Consider the following 20,887-nt stretch of genomic DNA (forward strand, 5'->3'; position numbering starts at 1 on the left):
AAAAAGAGATTATTTTATTTTCCCGAAATGGTCTAAAAATATAAGCGTCCGACTTTGTTGGTAGCGCCAGTGATCGATTTTTTTGGTAAGTTCATTTCCACTGTTCTAGCCGGAGAAGTAGTCGCATTTTTATACGTCTTTAAAACCGAGTGACTTGTATTTCATAATTTTGCATCAAACAAGCGGTCCGGAAAAACTACCCCAAGTGCTACCATTTTCTGCGTAGTTCAATCGGCACAACTTAAAGTGTGAATAACGATTATTATTTGCCGAAATCCAGTGATACCAGTAGTGTTATCAGAGACAGATTTGGAATTTATGGCATGTTGATTGGACTTCATTTGGTAGAGCGCATAATTCGGAGGTAAAGATAATATTGGCGTCATTTATTGATTTATTGATACTGTAGGGATATTGAATCAAATAAAATTGGATGTTTGAAGAAGTTCAGTGAACGATCATTCTACTATTTCAATAAATTGATGTGGAATTTACGAAGACGTTGATGTTTCTCTGAGTACCTACAATCAGATATATGAAAAATTAATTCTGCTATCAAATTCCAAATTCGATTTGTTATATGATGCGTGATAAACCGGCACTGTATGTAACAATCAAAATAAAATGAAGAAAATATATCTGGACTTTTTTGCAGCTGACTCTATATGACACGAAGGGTTTTTCTTCTACGGAATGGCTTGTATCATTACAAAACTAAGATTTGTCACATCATAGCGGGAAATCATGGAGATCAAAAGTGAAAATATTATAAAATATTGTGTTCAAGATAACAGGCTATCTCAGATTTAACATTTAAGTAGATATCCTGAAGAGAGCGATCAGTCAAGTAACTTTGTATGATTTTTGCGATGCAAAGAAGAAAATTGAAATTAGACATTTAAGCTATCAATTCAAATTTATTAGTTCGAATCATATTAGTTACTTTAAGTAACGAAAACCAAACTGCTTATTTGCAAAAATTTTTTTGGATATGATATATATTCTGGTTTCGATCTATGTCAATGTATTCATTGTATAAATTTTGCATTACGCGATTCACAAATTTGTTGTGCGAAATTCGAACAAAAGTTGGGAAGGATTTCGTGCTAGCTCGATCAGACATTGGCAGCACCCTATCAAAATTCAATAAACCTTCATGAGTGTGTAGGCTTTACCACCCAAAGCAACTTTGCATATTTTTAGAAATAAAGAAGTGACTGTGAGATAAAGAAAACATGAGTTTGAGTCTGAACTTTTATCGAAAAGTATTGGCGGAATAGAATTCGAGATTCTAAAAAAATAATAGAAACCAAAATTTTATTAGAATTTGATAAAAGGTCATTTCAGTTTCCTTTTATTTATTCAAAATATGTTTTTCAGATAGACAATTAAGTTGCCTTAATTGACTTGAACTTTTTTCCGTGTACGTTTAGGTTTTCCCCTCAAATTAGTGAAACTTACCATCGATCATTTGTTAACTTGTTTCGAATGGTCTTCGAAACCACATGATGTTGAGGACTCCCAGCCAGTATCGAAAGGTTTTGTAACTGTGTATTTTCGTTGCATTTATGCACTTTTTCAGGTCCAATTGGAACTAAACAATCATTGCAAGTTTTAGCGAACGAGTGCCCTTTTTATATCTTTCTTTCTTTCTTTCTTTATTTCTTTCTCCCTCTTTCTCCCTCTCTCTATCTCTCTCACACACACAAATTTTTTATAACGTTATCATGAGTTTCAATAAACCTAGCGTCTCCATAAATGGGCAAAAATTATCGGAACATTAGGAAAAAATTCACCATTCAACTCGTTTTATTTTAGTTTTCCCCGATAGAATATTTTAAAACCACTTTCATTTGAAAGCTTGGACCCTAAACTAACTTTTGGTGAAGAAAAATCCGAGGTGCGTTGAAGTTGCATAATAAGTCGATTCTGACACGGCGTGCAGTGGCCATTAGGACAGAGATAACTGTTGTGAAATTTTGCAGGCTTCTTCCGTTCTCTTGATTTTTGCCCAAATTTCCTTTTCTACCTGCCAAACCCCTTGGAGAACTAGACTTTCTCTCACACAGAGTGAGTAATTATCCACATTTAGGCGTAGAGTATTTCAGTCGCAGAGTTCCTTTTCACTCTTTATCATCACGTGTTAGGGATAAACCTTTATTTGCTCTCTCAGTTTAAGAGGGAGTAGTTTTCGTTAGCTTCTCCTTCACTAGAAGAGAAGTTAGCCAAATATCAAAACATTTAGGTTCATATTGAAGCCACATCCTAACCGTTTTCGAATTTAATATTATAGGAAGATTCACAACTCACCATGGGTGCGTATTCTGCAGAAAGTTCGATTTTATACTGTTTTTGCCGCACCCCAGAGCGATGAGAACGGTAACGCAATGCTCAGTTGGTCGCCGAGCAATTTATTTCATTTTTCTTGCGTGCGCGGATGCTCCGTCAAATTAGGAGCGTTTTTTCGTCAGAGAAACTATTACTCTGCGCTCTCTCTACAGCAGTGGTGTGATCAGGGTTGCCACATTTAAATCTGTGTTTTCCCTTGAAAAAATCTGAACATCTGTATCTGGAACAAAAATATCTGTAGAAAAAAATCTGTGTTGTTTAAACACAAAGAACTTTGTATTTTTTGAGTTTTTATGGTACAGAAACCAAATTTTTAGCTTAAAACGTGTGAGGAGTTGAAAATATGTTCAATTTGCTCAATATTCAATGAAATAAAATTTGGATTGTTTTTTAAAAATGAATGTCAATTTCGAAAAATCTGTAAATCTGTACTTTTCGACGAAAATCTGTATATCTGTATATGCAGATTCTGTACCGTTTCTTTGGCCAAAAATCTGTAAAATACAGATTAATCTGTACATGTGGCATCCCTGGGTGTGATGCACATTGAATGTAAGCTCGCAGTTGTTAAGAGGGAAGAAAACTCTTTCTCTTTGAGATGAAGATGAGCAAAACAAAGCCTGAAATTTTGAGACAACATCACTTTTTTTCGTTATTGTAAGCATACATTTTTTTAGATAATGTGCAAAATTTATGATAGTACGTGTTGTTTATTTACCATAACTTTGTTTAAAAATGGTTAGTTAGAAAATGGTTTTTATTGTCGACATAATACATGATCCAGTTGATAGAAAAACAGTATAATTTTTCTCTGCAATGTTTGTTTTAGAACAGATTTGAAAAGTATCGCAGATCCATTACAAAAAAAAAAAAAAAATACCCGAATAATAAACTGGAAAACAAATCAAAGATTATAGCTTCTCAACCGTTCTTGTGAATTTTGGTGTACATTGGGGTCATTTTTTACACGGTTGGTCGTACCGCATCTTAAGGGAAAATTTCATTGAGTGCTTGAAAACTCGACTTCTGAGGTGGCTAACCAGAAAACATTTTGGTTCTCATTACTTGCGCTTAACTCAAATGCATGAAATCCGAAAATGTGTAACAAATCTGGAGGTATATACGTACCTACATTGGAAAAAAATTGGTTACGTTTTCATATAACTTCGCAGGCTATATCTAAATACCTAGTAAATTCAACTCGATATGCACATTAGAGCGATATAAAATTAATATCGTTATTCTACGTCTGGTTTGCTGGGTAGGGGCACCAAAATTCGCAGGAAGTAATGAAAAGCTGTAATCTTTTATTTATTCCAGTTTGAGCTTGCGAGCGTTTTTTTTTCGCTTTTGTCGACCAGTGCCCAGTGGTCCAAGGGCAGCTTAAGCCTCAAAAGTCAAAGTGAACCAATCTGTCAAATTATATGGGACAAGAATCCAAAGTTTGAGTGTAATCCGTTGAGTTTTCATTTTCTTACAGTTTTTGGAATGGACAAACATCGTGTTTTTCGGGGATAAACACTGTATGCACCAGAGCTCCGAAATCTCACATTCAATGCTTAGAATACACCTAAAATGAAACTAACTGTGCACTTACTCTCACCATTTGCAGTGATACTGTATTGAATCTAGTTACCCTTACTCCCAAATTTACGTATAACTGATTCGGCTGGTGTTACTTTTTGTCATGCTTTGCCATTCATTCGTTTAAGAAAGTAATGAATGATATCAAACTTTTAGCGCCTATTTAGTTTCGTCAGGCTACAGCAAGCATTGGGTGCTCTACAGGATGAAGCATGATTCTTTAAATTAGTGTTACTATAAAACCATTTTACGAGAAACCAATGGCTAATAGTTCTTTCAGCACCAGGAATTGGAAAATCACTATCAATCCAGCGAATTGATAGAATTTTGAACTGAGACTTCAGTCAAGCAAGCGCAAAGTAATTGATATTATCGATTGCGGGAGAATTTATCTCGCAAGATGCATGAAAAACGCCGTAGAAGTGCGCGGTTATAACCAATCATGTTGGTTTCTTCTACAAAAAGTGCGCAAATCCAATTTCCGCACTTTTTGTAGAAGATATTACCGCGATTGGACGTACCCGCGCACTTCTATAAGAATTTTTCGCGAGAAAATTTTTCGCAATCAACAATATTTGAACGAACGAGAGATTCACACCGCTATCGGCGCGGTAAAAAGTTTTTGTCAGAGCATGCTGTATGAGGGATAGAATAGAATGAAATAGCTGGAAATATTGTACTCTGAATGCTCTTATTATTCGCCTTCACACAGTTCTGTCACTTTTTCCAAACTATGCACTACATAACGTGAGACCATCCTGTAAGTTGACAGGATGTATGTACATTAGAGATGGTCGGGTTTCGGGTTTGAAAATTTTTAAAAGTGTCGGGTACGGGTCGGGTTCGGGTTTCGTGAAAAAAAAATTTTCGGGTTCAGGTCGGGTTCGGGTTTAAAAATGTCGGGTTTGGGTATTAAAACCCGAGACCCGATTATAAAATCTATGAAATCTCGGATTCGGGTTTCACAGTTTCGGGTTCGGGTCGGGTTCGGGTTTCAATGAAATAAAATTTTCGGGTTCGGGTCGGGTTCGGGTTTGAACGAATAAAAAAGTTTCGGGTTCGGGTCGGGTTCAGGTTTTGACCGAAAAAAAAATCGGGTTCGGGTCGGGTACGGGTTTGAAAAACATCAAACCCGACCATCTCTAATGTACATGAGTGACGTCTTCTGAGAAACTGTTCACATATGTCATACTCCTATTGATTTCAGAAACTTCCAAACATCTAGCGGTTTGTGCATTGTGTTTAATTGTTGTCTTATAAACATATTTCGGGTTAAAAATGCCTTGAAACTATAGTTGCCCACGATAGCCCGGTATACAATAGGTTTCATTTTAAAGGTAAATTCATAAGCATCCAAAAGGTGAAGGTTCGATTTAGCGAAAACTAGCGATAATTAGCTTTTTCTCCAATTTAAGAGAACAATAACATATTTTTGTACAAGTTTTTCTGATAGCGTATCAGGTTCATGCGCTTTACGGAATCGTAGTAGCTACTCGTGGGTATTAGGAACTCGTGCTCCATAAACGGCTGTTTCGAATAAAAACAACGTGGAGAACAGAATCTTTAAGTGTGAAATTGTTTCAGATTATTAATTTTCCTTTATTTTGCTTTAAATCTCGCATATGTTATTTTAATTGTGTAATACATCTTAGTAAATATCAATATTATACTGGAGAATAAATAGATTTATAGCTTTTATTTCGAAATTCGTTCAATGTTCAATTTCTTGAGATATCTGATAAAAACCTGCTTGAAGCACCCCTACAGAATTTCATTTTGAGTAACTGATTAGGTTTATGTTGGAGAACTAACTCTCCAGGGGAATCCAGGAAAAGAAGGGTCGCATGACGGAATTCGGTTTAGTTAAAAAAACTGAACACCGGGGCGTATCTGGTGAGTAACTACCTAGACACATTATGTGGTTACAATAAATCTAACTTTATAATTCCGAATTATTTGAGTGGTCCTATGATGAGTTTTGACCATTTTTGGGTAGTTCTATGTATATTATGTAAATATTTTGGCACTATTTTGGTCATATTTCCGGAATAGTTAAGCCGATTTCAGATTGCAAACCAAAGGGTTCAAGAAGACTAAAAATCCGTTCGTCTGACGGTTAATGGAAGTGTTTACGTAAAGACTGCAATGGATGCCGAGGCCGTACCCGTTCATCGTTTGGACTTGCTACCGAAATAATACCCTTTCCCTATCGATATTTTTATATTTTTCCTTCCGATACAAATCCATGTTTCCGCTCCTGTTTTTCTCCTTGAATTATTCCCCTCCTAGAAGTTCATACTATTTATACCCTTCCATTTGCTCTTCGATTTCCTTCCCAGTTAATTCCGTGATTGCCTTCCTTCGATATCCTTGTTTTCTTCCCTCCTGAAAGTTATAATCATAAATGGAACAGTTGAAATACGTGTCGCCCGTTAAACTGGAGAAGAGGAACTACGGTTGTTGTTGGAGTTGGTGTTGCTGCTGCTGCTACTGCTGGTCAAGGTTGGTGCTGTTCGTTGCTGCTGATGGTGATCAAACTCAATTATATCTATACTCCGTATGAGTCACGAAAATTTGCTAAGGAATATTTGTATGAAAATGCATTGCAAGATATTGAAATTTCGTTCACTATTCAAATCTAATTCTAAATTACTCAAATTGTCCCATGCTGTACATACTTTTCTCTGCCGAATTACGATTTCTTCAAATGCTAGCTAACCAAGGAAATGTCCGGTCAAACAGGGTAGATTCAATCATCCCTCGTGCCGTGATGAACAGTGTGTTGAATTCAAACAAACTCAACGTTTGTCATGTTAATGTTCAAAGCTTGTGTGCACGACAGCTTACCAAATTTGATGAATTTAAAGTATGTTTCTCTGACAGTAAAATAGACATTATTTGTGTTACCGAAACTTGGCTTACAGAAGATATACCAAATAAGTTGATAGAGGTTGATGGTTACAATATGATACGCAACGATAGAAAATATTGCCGTGGTGGTGGTATTTGTATTTACTACAAAAATGACATTAGATGTAAATTATTATCATCATCCGAGCTTCTAGCAGGAGCCCAATATTCAAATATCACCGAGTATGTGTTACTTGAAGTAAACTACAACCACAATAAATTTCTTTTAGGAACTTTCTATAACCCTCCTTGTTCGGACTGCGCAGACCTATTATCCGACAAATTGACAGAGTACTCATTGGATTATCATAACACTGTATCCGTTGGCGACTTCAATACCGATTGGAGAAAAATTTGTAACAAAACGACTAGACTGAAGAGTGTCACTGATAGCTATGGATTAACTTGCATAAATACGGAACCTACTCACTTCCATTCCAACGGTTCTTCCCAGATAGATTTATTTTTCACATCTAATGTACAGTTTATGAATAATGTTCATCAAGTATCATCTCCAGTCTTTTCGAATCATGATATCGTCTTTTCGTCTATTGAAATATCTCGCTCTCGATGTGCAGATACACGTGCATACCATGATTATAATAATGTAAACATGCAAAGTCTGTTGAGTGCTATCAATCTCGTTGATTGGTCACAATTTGATAGTATAGATGATCCAGATATTGCGGTTGATCTTTTTAACAGTATAATCTCCGACCTACATGAAACTTTTGTACCAATCCGTTATAGTAAACCCAGGAAAAATCCGTGGTTCAATAGAGACATTTCAAATGCAATTATTGATAGAAATTTAGCGTATAAGCTCTGGATCTCGAGCAGAACTGATGAGAATCACGCTCAATATAAAAGATTACGTAATAAGGTTACTCATTTAATAAATGGGGCTAAATCTAACTATGTTTCCATTAGAATAGATTCTTCAAATAATAACAAGCAGCTTTGGAATAGGTTGAAAGCTACTAATGCTGTACCAACTTCGGCTTTGGATAATCGATTAAACCTCTCGAATGACGAAATCAACGAATACTTTGCATCGAACTTTACACGTGATGGGAGTGTTTTTCCGGTGCCTACATTGAACGAAAATGGTTTTAAGTTTTCTTCTGTGGACGAAAATGATGTGATATTGGCTATATCTTCAATAAAATCTGATGCTATTGGTCTCGATGATGTTCCGATTAAATTCATACGCCTGATTTTGCCCCAAGTTTTGCCAAGAGTAACTAAGATTTTTAATATGATTATATCCACCTCAAAATTCCCCCGGGCCTGGAAGTTAACCAAAGTTATTCCTATACGCAAAAATGCCAGAAGTAATGCAGTTAACAACTTACGTCCAATAAGCATACTGTGTGCGCTTTCCAAAGTTTTTGAAAAAATTTTGAAGCTTCAAATTAATGATTTCATACATGACTTAAGGTTGATGTGTACTGAGCAATCCGGTTTTCGCAGAGGCTATAGTACTACAACCGCCTTCCTTAAGGTACATGATGATATTCATGCTGCTATTGACAAAAAAGCTATAGCATTCCTGCTGCTTGTAGATTTTTCTAAGGCTTTTGACAGGGTTTCTCACGTTAAGCTTCTAAAGAAATTGTCAACCCAGTTCATGTTCAATAGAGCCGCTGTGCAGCTTATACAATCATATTTGACATCACGATCTCAGGTAGTTACTACGGATAGTTGCTTCTCAAACCAAATTGAAATTTTGTCAGGTGTGCCGCAAGGATCAATCCTTGGGCCACTGCTTTTCTCTATGTTTATCAATGATTTGCCCAGTATCTTGAAAAACTGTAAGGTACATATGTTTGCCGATGACGTTCAAATTTATTTTTATTCACGTGACCTTTCTTTGGCTTCGATGGCAGATCTCATTAATGATGATTTGTCACGAATTCTCGCATGGTCCGATAGCAATCTTTTACCAATAAATCCTTCAAAAACTAAGGTCATGCTAATCTCCCGAAATCGTAATATTAGCAATCTTCCTGCAATTATCTTAGGTAACGATGTCATAGAATATCTTCCTGAAGTGTCTATTCTTGGCTTCATGGTGCAAAATGATTTTAATTGGGAGAGTCATATAAGTAGTCAGTGTGCCAAAATTTATAATGGACTTAGGGTTCTAAAACTGTCCTCAAGTACTCTGTCAACTGCTATAAAACTGAAGCTATTTAAAGCTCTTATCTTGCCTCACTTTTTGTATGGTGATGTTTTTCTATTAAATGCTTCAGCTTCAGCGTTGGAAAGGTTACGTATTGCACTAAATTGTTGTGTTCGCTTTGTTTTTGGATTGTCGAGGTTCTCTAGAGTATCTCATCTCCAACAGGAATTAATTGGTTGTAGATTTCATGACTTTTTTAAGTTACGATCATGTTTAATGTTATTTAAAATTATAAACACTTCATCACCTCCATACTTAAGAGAAAAAATTCATTCCTTACAAAGCAGTCGTACCAGAAGCTTTTTACTTCCTATATTTCGAACATCACATTATAAAAATACTCTGTTTGTGCAGGGCATTGTTTTTTGGAATCTGCTACCTTCTGAGCTCAAAAATATTCGGTTCTTAAATGGATTCCGTCGTGAATGTACAGCATGGTTCAATAATGGGAGAAGTTAATAAAATAATACCTAAGAAATATTCGTTACCATCAGAAACTTAAGTTATTCTACTATAACATTTCGAATTGTAGTAAATTAAAAGGTTTTTCCTTACACTACAATGTTTGTAAACAAATAAATAAATAAATAAATAAATAATGGTGTTGAATCGGCCAAGTGGTTACCGAAATATTAGGAAAAACCAAATGGAAAATGGACAAAAATAACAAATAATTCATAAATAAAAACCGGAAATATTACATATTTGAAGTCTCATTTAATATGGAATAAGTTAAGGGGGTTAAAAAACCGTTATTCATCAATACTAATCGTTCAAAAATGAGTTTGAGGTTTTGACTGTGATTTGCTCTAGAGTGGACCACTGTGCAGTGGTCAACGCAGGTTTCGCCCTAGAGCTGAAACAGGAGGAATAATGAAATATTGTAGCTTCTCAAGCGTTCCTGCGTTGGAAAATGGACAAAAATAACAAATAATTCATAAATAAAAACCGGAAATATTACATATTTGAAGTCTCATTTAATATGGAATAAGTTAAGGGGGTTAAAAAACCGTTATTCATCAATACTAATCGTTCAAAAATGAGTTTGAGGTTTTGACTGTGATTTGCTCTAGAGTGGACCACTGTGCAGTGGTCAACGCAGGTTTTGCCCTAGAGCTGAAACAGGAGGAATAATGAAATATTGTAGCTTCTCAAGCGTTCCTGCGTTTTTGGAAAACTCACTGTTTTGTGAAGAATATTTTATTCTTAGCGTACATATTCGATTTTGCCTTTCACTCAAAACCGGTGCTTATGACAGGTAATGAAGTTTTAGATAAGATTTTTTGTTGAGCAATAAGACTTAATGGAACTTCTAGATGAATTTGTTCATTGTTCTAAAATTTTCCTCTTTTTTTTTTTTCATTTCCGGGCTTTCGAATTATTTTCTACGAATGATCGAATCAAGAATAAACAAATCATGATCGGATAAACTATTATTAATCTGACCTGTAATTAAAAACAAATTGAATTTAAAATGCAATAAATAATTAAATATAAAAATTTTACTTTCTTAGACCCATAGTTTGTTTAGTTCTTCTTCGGGTAATTTAGATACCTACTTCCCGTGCTTTTTGATTGGTAAAATCAGAAATTACAGATTTAAAATCAATGGAATCAGCAGTGGTGGGCATCATTCCGCTAATTCGCTAATGGCTAATTAGCGGCGCTGAAATTCAGTTAGCGGTTTAGCGTTTTCGCTGATTTTTGAGCTGATAAGCGGACTGTTAGCGTCGCTAAAATTTTGGCCTTCGAATCGCTCATCGCGAATTCGTTAATTTTGTAGAGAAGCGACAAAAAAAACTACTTTCAAGACTTGTGAGTCGCTGATGGCGTACATAAGTTGCTTCAAATGATGAACCCACCTTACTGCAAAAGTTACTTTTGAAACAATTGTTTTATACGAACAAATTTAATTGTGATAATTGTCTAGGGCGACATCCATAAACTACGCAACGCAAAAAATTCGATTTTTGGACCCCCACCCCCCATATGTAACGAAACGTAACGCCAACATCTACCCCCCATAAAAATTACGTAACGCTGCAAAGGGATTTCCTTGATAAAAATGCTCGTTTTTGGAGAATCTCTCCAGAGATTTTTCGTTGCGTAACACTGAACTTATCTCCCCCCCACCCCTGTGTAACAAATCGTAACGCTCAAGGAAACCCCCCCCCCTTCCCCCTATGAGCGTTACGTAATTCATGGATACCGCCTAGACACTTAAATTTATTGCCGGGTCTCGGTAGTTTTTGCCGAGAACGGCACCACTGAATGTTCAGTGAAAAAATCAATGACAGCTGTCACATTTTTCTGTAAATCTCGGTTCACCTAACTGAAATTTCGGCACCAAATATCCGTTATCTCGGTAGTGATAGCTCGGTATTATTTTGTGCCGAAATTTCAGTTAGATTGAGCCGAGATTTACGAAAAAATACGACAGCTGTCATTAATTTTTCAACCGAGCACTCAGTGGTGCCGTTCTCGGCAAGAATTACCGGGACCCGGCAATAAATTTTAAGTGTTCAGAATTCCTTCCTTCACGACACAAGTGCAAGTCAGTTTTTTGAAGTAGAATACTTCTCTCAGGAAGTTTGGCTACATAGGGATGTGAAATGAAAATCTAAAACCGAAAAAAGTGAAAAATATGTCCAATTTCAAATGCTAATAAATCGGTTAGTATTCGATGGATTTCCTTCGTTCTTGCAGCAATAGATTGGAAAATCTTCTAAGATTCTTCCCAAAATAAGATAATTGTAATTTTACTATTCACACTATTGTACTATTGAAAATAGTCAAGCCTTGTCAAAACGAAAAATTCAAAACATTGAAAACATGCTATTTGGCCTATATAAGAGCCTGTTTCAGCCGGAGCCGCTCATAATAGTTCTAGACAGCGACAACAGCAGTCGTCCTTCCTTAGCAGCAGCACTAGCCCTGTGGTTGGTCACCACGTCTCAGGAGCAGCGCGGTTTTTCTCAGCGTGTGTCGCCAGACAGCCATTATTCCACCCGTGTTGGGGCAGCATGAAGATTGTCATCAGGAAATCCAATTTCGGAAATCAAAATGCCTTTTTCAAGGCAAATAAACAAGTCATTGGAAGTTAATAATTTTTGTCAACGCAAGCAAGCATTCTGTGTTGCATCCTAGCAATTTTAATTTGTCGCACCCGTCTAATTTACTGAATGTGATATAGCTTCCACAGTGCATGTTGTCCGTGTATCTTAACTCCCCCAATGTTAGGGCAGCTCAAAGGTTGTAATTAGCAACCGATTTTGAACCGCAACATGCTTTTTTCAAGGCAAATAAAAAAATAATTGAAGGTTAATAATTTTCTGGCATCAACACAAGCAGACATTCTGTGCGGGATGTAATCAAATTCTGTTGTAGTTGTCTAATTTCCACTTTATTTAGTAAACCCCCCACTGTAGAACGCATTCACAAAAGCAGTTAGTTCGACTATGCAGAGCTAATATGAAGTCGATTCAATCAATCAGCATAAACAGAATTTCGTCGTCTCCCAGCTGCCAGGTTGCAACATGATGCAACACGCAACAGCGAGCAAACGAAATCGCTTGGTGTTACAAACCGCAATAAGATACGGGTTAAAACCGTTGCGTGTGTGAGAGCACCATCGGTGTTTATTCGCTGGATACAAAAATCAAATGCGAATTGTGGAATAATTTGTCTGAAGAACATTAGGGAATGGAACAACTGAACTAATAGGGCGTGGTCTATTTCGTAGCACCCTTCGGCTATAAAAGAGTGTTTCTGGGAAAACTAGCTACATTCATTAGTCGAAAGGTGAGCTGGATGGACCGTCCACAACGTTGACAGCAGCAGCAGCAGATATCAGCACTCAGCGGTAACAGAATTTATCAGCGGGTTGCGCCTGTGGCTGCCTTCAAATTAAACAAATCACTTGCCCTGTGGTTGGTCACTCAGGCCTCTGCTTGAGAACGAACGCCAACGCGAGCGATCGGGCGAGATTTTTGCCGTACATCAGCCGGCACTTCCTCTAATGGAAAAGTTGGATCATTTTGTTCAGAAGAATATTACTGTCGGTAATATCACAGAGCTGCGATTGCATTATATCCGATATGGAATTGAACAATTGTTCTTTTGAGGACAAATAAAACACTTAATTTGAAGAGTTAATAGTTTTGGGTACCAGTAGCAGTATGGTAACAGCCTCAGCGGTAGGTGCATCCGGTACATCCATGAGGCGGATGTTATAAGGAAGTAAATGGAAGCGGCATGGCGAAACAGTTCGGGTGTGCTTAGACGCGCGTCATTTTTCGTTGTTGATATTATTCCCCACATGAAACGAGGCGCTTTCGTACGATAGCGGCGGTATTAGCGGTAGATGCATTTGCCAACACTTACTCCAGTAAAACCGTGTCTAATTTTCAATGTGAAAACACCTTTCTATTGTGTTGGCCGTGCACATTAGGCCTCTGCCAGGCTAAACGCGAAAAGCGGCGTGAACCGTTTCGCCCGGCCGTAGGTTAATGTGCAGCCGTAAGTAGAAAGTATTCTATCTCAACCTCGCGGTCGTGGCTTTGCACACAACCCTCCTGTGATTTTTACTCTAGAACGGGGTTCTAGTTATCGTATAAGCTACATGTGCATTCTGGAGAACAACCTCAAGGTGGATGCGAAAAAAATCTGCATATTGCCAAGCGCAACTTCGGTTCTCCTTCTTCAATCAGATCATATCTAGATTTCAAAAACATTTGTATTACATACAAGCAGAATCTCTTTTGTTGCTCCTCATATTCACAAAATTCTCAAGTATGACTGTTTTATGAATTTTGAACCTCTTATTGTAAATAAAACTCAAAAGTAATTATTTTCGTTTGTTTTTATGAGCAATAAACATATGACAATCTATGTATTAATTATCGCTAGATTAGCGAATAGCGAAAGTTCCACCAGAAGGGATTTAGCGTTTAGCGTTTAGTGATTATAGAGCTAAATTTTCCAGTTAGCGAATCGACGATTAGCGTCGCTAAATTTTCAGTTAGCGGTGCCCACTAGGAATCAGTGATTTCACGTTCGATTGATAAAATGGCAAGGTTTGTTGATCTCAAGTTACTCATCGTTGACTTCAAATAGGTCTTGATCAATTTTAGAGAAACTTCTTCCGCAAGCTGCAATACTAATTTCCATCGAAAAAAAAAACTGAGAGCGATTTCTTTGTTTGGTATCGAAGCGATCATACCTATTATACCTATGAATGAAATTCAAAGCTCTATTGATCTACCTAGATGAATATTGTTCAATCCTGTTGAAACCGAAACGTAGTCTTTGAGCCGTTTTTATTCAATAATGAATTCGTCTCTATCGATTTTACCTGAAGCCTTCTCTAGATCCAGCTCCGCAACAGGATCCAAAAGAATGTCATTAACTTGTTATCACACTTCTGTGTACAGTCAGGTTTTTTTTTTACGCGGGGGATACGTACCTCGTAAAAAACCGCGTTAATTCAAAAATCCGCGTAAAAAAACCGCGTTAATTCAAAAATCCGCGTAAAAAAAACACGTTTTTTTTAAATCCGCGTAAAGTAGTCCAGCAAGAAGGGCTTTAGAAAAAACCCGAGTCGCTCTAGAACCAGTATTTAAAATTGTCCTCTTTGACGGTCATTCCGGATCTTTCGGTGGGCGGAGAGTATTTTTTGGACTAAATCTCTTACTAGATAAACACTTAAACGTTTCTGGTTCCAACCCACGTTAATTCTTCCGAATTTTTTTGAATTCGTGAAATTTTTTTTGAATTAGCGCGGTATCGCGTGAAAAAAAAACGCGTTAATTCAAAAATCCGCGTAAAAAACGCGTTAATTCAAAAATCCGCGTAAAAAAACGCGTTAATTCAAAAATCCGCGTAAAAAAACGCGTTAATTCAAAAATCCGCGTAAAAAAACCTCGTTAAAAACCGCGTATAAAAAAACCGCGTAAAAAACCTGACTGTATTCAGACTCTTTTGCTGCAAGTATTTTTGAGTATCGTTGATTTCAATTAGAATTGAAGTCCAAAAACCAAGAAGATGGGCATGATAAGCGGCTCGGTGTTCGCAAGATTTTGGGGCCCCTTTGAGTGGTTGGCCTGATGCGGACCGCACCAACCGCACCGCTACACTACTGATTGAGATAACATTTGGTCAAAGATCTATTCATTTCGTATTCTAGTCCCTGCAAATTTCAGGCATAGATTTTCACCAGATCCCCTTTTTTCGTAATGGTGCCATAGAAAAAAGTTCTATATCGAAAAATGTTTTTTTACAGGTACCTACAACTACACTAGGGGCACCAAAATTCACAGGAATGGTTAAAAGTCTGTAGTCTTTTCGGAGCAACTTCTTTCTTAGGGCAATATTTTTTTTTGTTTCTGTCGACCATTGTAAGTAAAGACATTACTTTTGTTTTCAAATCATGTCAATTCGAGTGTACCATACCAAGAAGGGTGAATGAACATAATTTTCGTTATTTTTTTGGATCCTATGAAGCGTTTTCCTCCTTGGTAAACAGCAACATAAGGAGATCAGCGTTAGTATTGTTAGTATCTATCGTGAATCAATAGTTTATTGTTTTCTCCAAACAATTTTTGAAACTCCGTTATTGAGTGGATGCTAACGTCTAATATATTTGATTTACTAATGTGAATTTTTCATTCAACATTCCAACCTTCTTCTTGTTCTGCTTATCAAGAATTAGAGCCTAGGTGGTGCTGTTCTGTGTGCTTCTCCAATTTCGTTGTCTCATAACTATCTCATCTGGGGTTTATTATGTTTGTGTTCTTGTAACGGCACCCACGCGTCCTGTAAAAGCCTACAGGGTTCCGTCGCATTAGGTGACATACTAAGAACCCGGAAAGAAGCCGGTTTCCTACCGCATTCTTTCTACGTTGGCATAGCCTTCAGCTGTGCATGGAAGTAGGTCAGAGCTGGCTTACAGTTGAAACCAAGTCTTCCGCTTGGCTTGGGTGACGAAAACCGCCACCCCTTAAGCACAATTAATTAAAACAAGAGCCCGCGGTTCGGTACTTGATGGGCCGGTAACTCGTCGCCGCATCGCGAGGGTGAGTTACTGGCAATTGTTTGTAAACAAGACAGAGTTGCTGAGCGCACGGCTCACCGCTCTCGGTAGAATTAGACTAAGTAGGATTAAACCCACGAATTAAGGTACTAAAACGAACAAAGGCTGAGAAGGGCCATTAGCATAACAGACATAGGGAGTGGTTCCGCGAGGGGAAATTGTCTCTCGCGGAATACACTCTAGAGCTAGCAGTAAGTTCCAATGTAGCATAGAATTTAATTGTTAAGTAAAACTGATTCCGAGCGGTCACTGGATCGCGCGTCCAAGAATACCTGTGATTTTTTTACGAAAGAATATCACAAATTCCTGGTAGGGCAACAGGAGTTGCCCTTCGTTTTCTCCAATAGCCAGTCTATAATCACAACCGTGATAACAATCTTATTTTGAGGAAGTCGTTTTTTTACGAATGAAAAAAGCGACACAGAGAAATAATCTTTTGCGTTTTCAAAAAGGTAAATTTGAATCTAAAAAAATATTTCTCAGCGTCGCTCTTTTCACCTTGAAAAAATTGAGGAAAACCACCTTTCTCTGAAGCGACTGATAAGAGATCCTCTTAACTTCAGAAAGATAGTCTGTGTCGATTTGACTCCTCATTGTCTTTTCTTTTTCTTTTTTAAAGAGTGAATTCGTTTTTTCAACAAAATTCTATTACTTATTTTCTTTCAAAAGTTAGGCTAGAGAAACATTTCATTCAGTTCTAAAATATTAAACTATGTGTAGTGAGGTTTGTAACTGTACCCAATTATTACTTTTCCAGGTCAAACGTACACAAAATATGAAAACTGGATTTAATTTACAGCCGGAAAATGCTCCGTTAGAATTGATTCCGTCGCCCAGAATAATGTGGTCATCCCCTGTACCGGTAAGTCGTAGCAGAATAAAGATTTATTCAGAAATAAAATTTAAACGTAGGGCAGGGAACGGCTTAAGCAGTGGCGCCTATTTTAATCAGTCGAAGAAAACAGGCCTCTAACTCCTGAGTTTTGATCAATGTCCACAATTTCAATGATAGAAACGAAAACTTTGATTGTCTAGCTGTCTTACGAATATCAGAAATACCGTTTATCACAAAGAAATCTGTGAACAAACCTCAATCGAAGCCATTCAGAAGTCACTGCGGGTGCTGAAAAAATGCCTGCAAAATAGATGGAAACTGCTTAAAATAGGTTCGGAGTGATTTGAATAGTGTCCTTCGATTGGTAACTTTGATTGATTATTGTTGAAGTTTGCTATCAGTTTCACAACCTGAAAACAAGTTCTGACAGAGAAAAAGATAGAGAACAGATTGTTATACTTCTGTTTGAATTTCACCCAACACATTTCGAGTATTTCGTCTCAATACACAGGCGGTTCCTAAAGCTGCTTAGAATATGCTCCCTACCCTAATAAAAAAATACCAGAAACGAGTCATTTATTTTCCTTGCATTGAAATGGTGTGTAGCAATCAACTTCATGCTTTCAATATGTTACAAACCGAATAAAATAGGTAAAACCTTCAAAATAGGGGAACTACTCCATTATTCATCTCAGCCCGTATATTCATCTCATTCAACATGTGAACGCAATTGAAAACAGGAAAAAACGCATATCTTCTTCTTAAACCAATCTGCTAATCCATGGAATGGATTCTTCTTAGTTCACTTTAGATTCCTCATAAAGTATAATTCCAAAAAACTCACTTAAAAGCACAAAATTTGATATTATAGTCGGGCATCTGCACTCGAAAACTCATTAAATTCAATCACCTACCTCAGAAAACAAAATCCGCGCATCGTTCTATACGGCTACAACGGGACTCGTTCTGCAGCCAACCAAAGTTTTTTTTCATCACTAGCGGACCACTTTTTATTTCAATCACTAAACAAAATCACTCACTACACTAAGAATACTTCAATCTTTGAAACGTTCACCTCAAATTTCCAAAAACAAGCTTGAATTAGCAGAAATATATGAGATGAATTTCTACAATTCCTAAATTTCAACTGTATGTATTCTCATCTGTTTTCACTGCGTTGAAGAAAATCAAGAGTTGCCAAATCAGTTCCTGTTAATACGAAAAAATCATACTGAAAATATTGAATTGCTCCGACATAGTTGACATAAATTTACAGCACTGTAGTGGTTACCTAGGTTACCAGTTTTGCACGTAAACAACTGCAGCGGATATCTAGGTAACCTACTACGACGGGCTGCGGCTACGTTCATTCATGATAATGTGTTTCATTCATGATTAACAGTGTGATGAATATAGGGGCGTCGTGAGATGAATTATTGAGCAGTGAAGTTTTGCGATGAATATGGAAGCGTTGTGAAAAATGGTTTTGTTTTACAAAATTTAGGATAAATCTAGCTAATTTTACTAAATATACAATGCTAAACGCCTCCCCAGCTGGTCTCGAGGTACGATGCTGGCCTAACAAGTCAGTCGTCGTAGGTTCGAGTCTTGACTCGGGGGAGACTGTTACTGTCAGTAGGATCGTAGCGCTAGCCCCGCAATTGTCCTGTACACTTAACGGTTGGCTGCGAAGTCTGTGTTTAGTTAAACAGAAGGCAAGTTCCGAATCGGCTTTGCTTTGCTTTAACAATGCTAAACGATTCCATAAGAGTACGTAAGCATATTTAGTTTATTTGTTTAATGATTTCGTGAAAATTTGGTGTTTAATCCGTGCATTCTTCGTGAATATCGGCTTAATGAGATGAATAATGGAGCAGTTCCCTTATGTGAATTTTCTTTAAAATTGTTAGAAATTAAATCGGAGCTAATTAGATACGGTGCAAACTTGTTATTTCTTCAAACATGTTCAATGATGGTATTTTTTTCCATCCTTCACCGAAAGATTGACACATCACTGTATGACTATCCAACCGAGGTATGGGACCAAATACCGGACAGAGACATTATCATCAAGCTGACGGTGCTGATCCCGATTGTGTTGTTCGGGATTCTGGGCAACATCACGCTGCTGGAAATCGTTCTCTCGAATCGTACCCTGCGAACTTCGACCCATTTGCTGATCGCGAATCTTGCTTTAATCGATCTTGTCACCCTTGTCCTGTGCCCTCCGATGTTTCTTCTGCACGACATCCACCAGAGGTACGTGCTGGGTCAGATCGGCTGCAAGGTAGAAGGATTTGTCGAAGGTAATTGATCAGTTGACTAATATTTAATTTAAAAATTACAATTCAATCCTCAACAGGTGGTCTGCTGATCACATCGATTCTAGCGCTGTGCGTGGTCAGCTACGATCGGTTAGCGGCCATAGTGCTTCCAGCGAGAGCAAGAATGACACGGAACTGTGTCATCCTTGCCATCGTACTATGCTGGGCTTTAGGATTTGCCGCCGCTTTACCGCTGGCCATCTATCGCAACTACCGGGAACGAAACTGGGCCAATTTTCGTGAAACTTACTGCTCCGAGAACCACGAAGTTATGCCCATCTACTGGGACTACATTGTGGTCCTGTTGGTGTGGATGCCACTGGGGGTAATGGTAGTGACCTACAGCGCCATTTTGTACAAGCTGGATCGGTACGAAAAGGAGGCACTAAACCGGGAGCATCCGATGGTTGTCCGGTTCAAAAGCCGAGTTGTGAAGACACTGTTTGTCGTGCTGATGACGTTCGTCGTAGTACGGATTCCGTTTACGATAATGATTATGGTTTACTATAAAAATGTAGACGATTCCAACAAGTTCAAGGTACGCCGGGATCAGATTCAATGCTGTTTTTTGAAGTTGTATAGTTTTTTTTTTCTTAGGTCAACGATAATATTGTTTTACTCTGGTGGTTGGCTAAGATGGCGTTCATATTCTTGTATTCGGCCATGAATCCTGTGATATATGGCTTGACAAACAGAACGTTCCGGAAAGCTTATAAGAGTTCAAAGATTCTGGGTACTCTTTTGCGGTTGAGTGAAGTAAGTGTACTGACACTATGAAAATGGAAGCAGAACAGTTAATAAGTTTAACCATGACATTTCTAGAATACTGAAAAGTCTCCGCAAGAAAAACCCGTGGCAACCTCCCGTAAAGCACTTTGGCCTCGAGAACCATGCGAAGGTGGTAAAACGAATAAGGAAAATAGGATGTATTGGGGTAGTAGAAACAGGTAACAATACTCTTAATCAATTTTTATTATTACATTATAATAACATCATCTATCATCATTAGATACATTGTTGCAAACTGGTTAAACTCTACCATAAGATATAAGGACAAACGTCGCAGTGTTGCAAATCAGCGTGAACAAAATAATCCTCCTGCAGCGAACAACACAAAATCCTCTGAAATGGTACCGAACAACTAGCAGCTAAGATTTAGTCAACCTGTGGTGCGTTATTGACAAGTGGCAATAAAATGATAATATTCGCTTTTATCGGTAATAATTAATTATGCCTGTCGAATGCTTTCCTCTCTTGGATTCGCTTTGTGAGTTATCGTAGATAGTATCCGAAGTAAAAAGACCTTACGCCTAACAGCTTATCACAGTATTATCGAGTACCAGGGGGATCATCGTTTTCCCTCGTGTGGATTTGTAGCTGGCTGTTGATTTTCTCGTTGCCACTTTCATCCGGTCAAACGGTTGCAGCTTTCGTGGCGATTGGGATACTTTGTTGTTATAAAAATACTAGTAAATTACCACAACAGGTGAGTTAAACGAAATCGTTGACAGTTTAGCATATGTTAAGCAGTGGTAATTCCTTTATCAATTGTGTACTTTACATTATATCGATTAGTGGGGTGGATAGTTCATTCGTTTAAGTGCGCAAAT

General features: G+C 37.6%; 1 protein-coding gene across 1 annotated transcript; it reads left to right on the plus strand.

Annotated features, from left to right (window-relative positions):
* Positions 1-113: 113 nt before the first annotated feature.
* Positions 114-20,454, plus strand: LOC129723687 (neuropeptide FF receptor 2-like). Its single transcript, XM_055678047.1, has 7 exons — positions 114-364; positions 16,876-16,980; positions 18,956-19,259; positions 19,316-19,815; positions 19,875-20,033; positions 20,100-20,224; positions 20,287-20,454. The coding sequence occupies exons 2-7, from the start codon at positions 16,894-16,896 to the stop codon at positions 20,420-20,422; spliced, it is 1,311 nt and encodes a 436-aa protein (XP_055534022.1). The 5' UTR covers positions 114-364; positions 16,876-16,893; the 3' UTR covers positions 20,423-20,454.
* Positions 20,455-20,887: the final 433 nt, after the last annotated feature.

The sequence above is a fragment of the Wyeomyia smithii genome, chromosome 2, assembly GCF_029784165.1.
Source record: "Wyeomyia smithii strain HCP4-BCI-WySm-NY-G18 chromosome 2, ASM2978416v1, whole genome shotgun sequence".
In the NCBI taxonomy this organism is placed as follows: domain Eukaryota; kingdom Metazoa; phylum Arthropoda; class Insecta; order Diptera; family Culicidae; genus Wyeomyia; species Wyeomyia smithii.

Bases quoted from the DNA above. Each gene is read 5' to 3' on its own strand.
- LOC129723687 (XM_055678047.1), top strand. From the start codon at position 16,894: ATGAAAACTGGATTTAATTTACAGCCGGAAAATGCTCCGTTAGAATTG. The intron at 20,034-20,099 runs GTAAGTGTACTG...TGACATTTCTAG, and splicing joins CTCTTTTGCGGTTGAGTGAA to AATACTGAAAAGTCTCCGCA. The intron at 20,225-20,286 runs GTAACAATACTC...TATCATCATTAG, and splicing joins TATTGGGGTAGTAGAAACAG to ATACATTGTTGCAAACTGGT.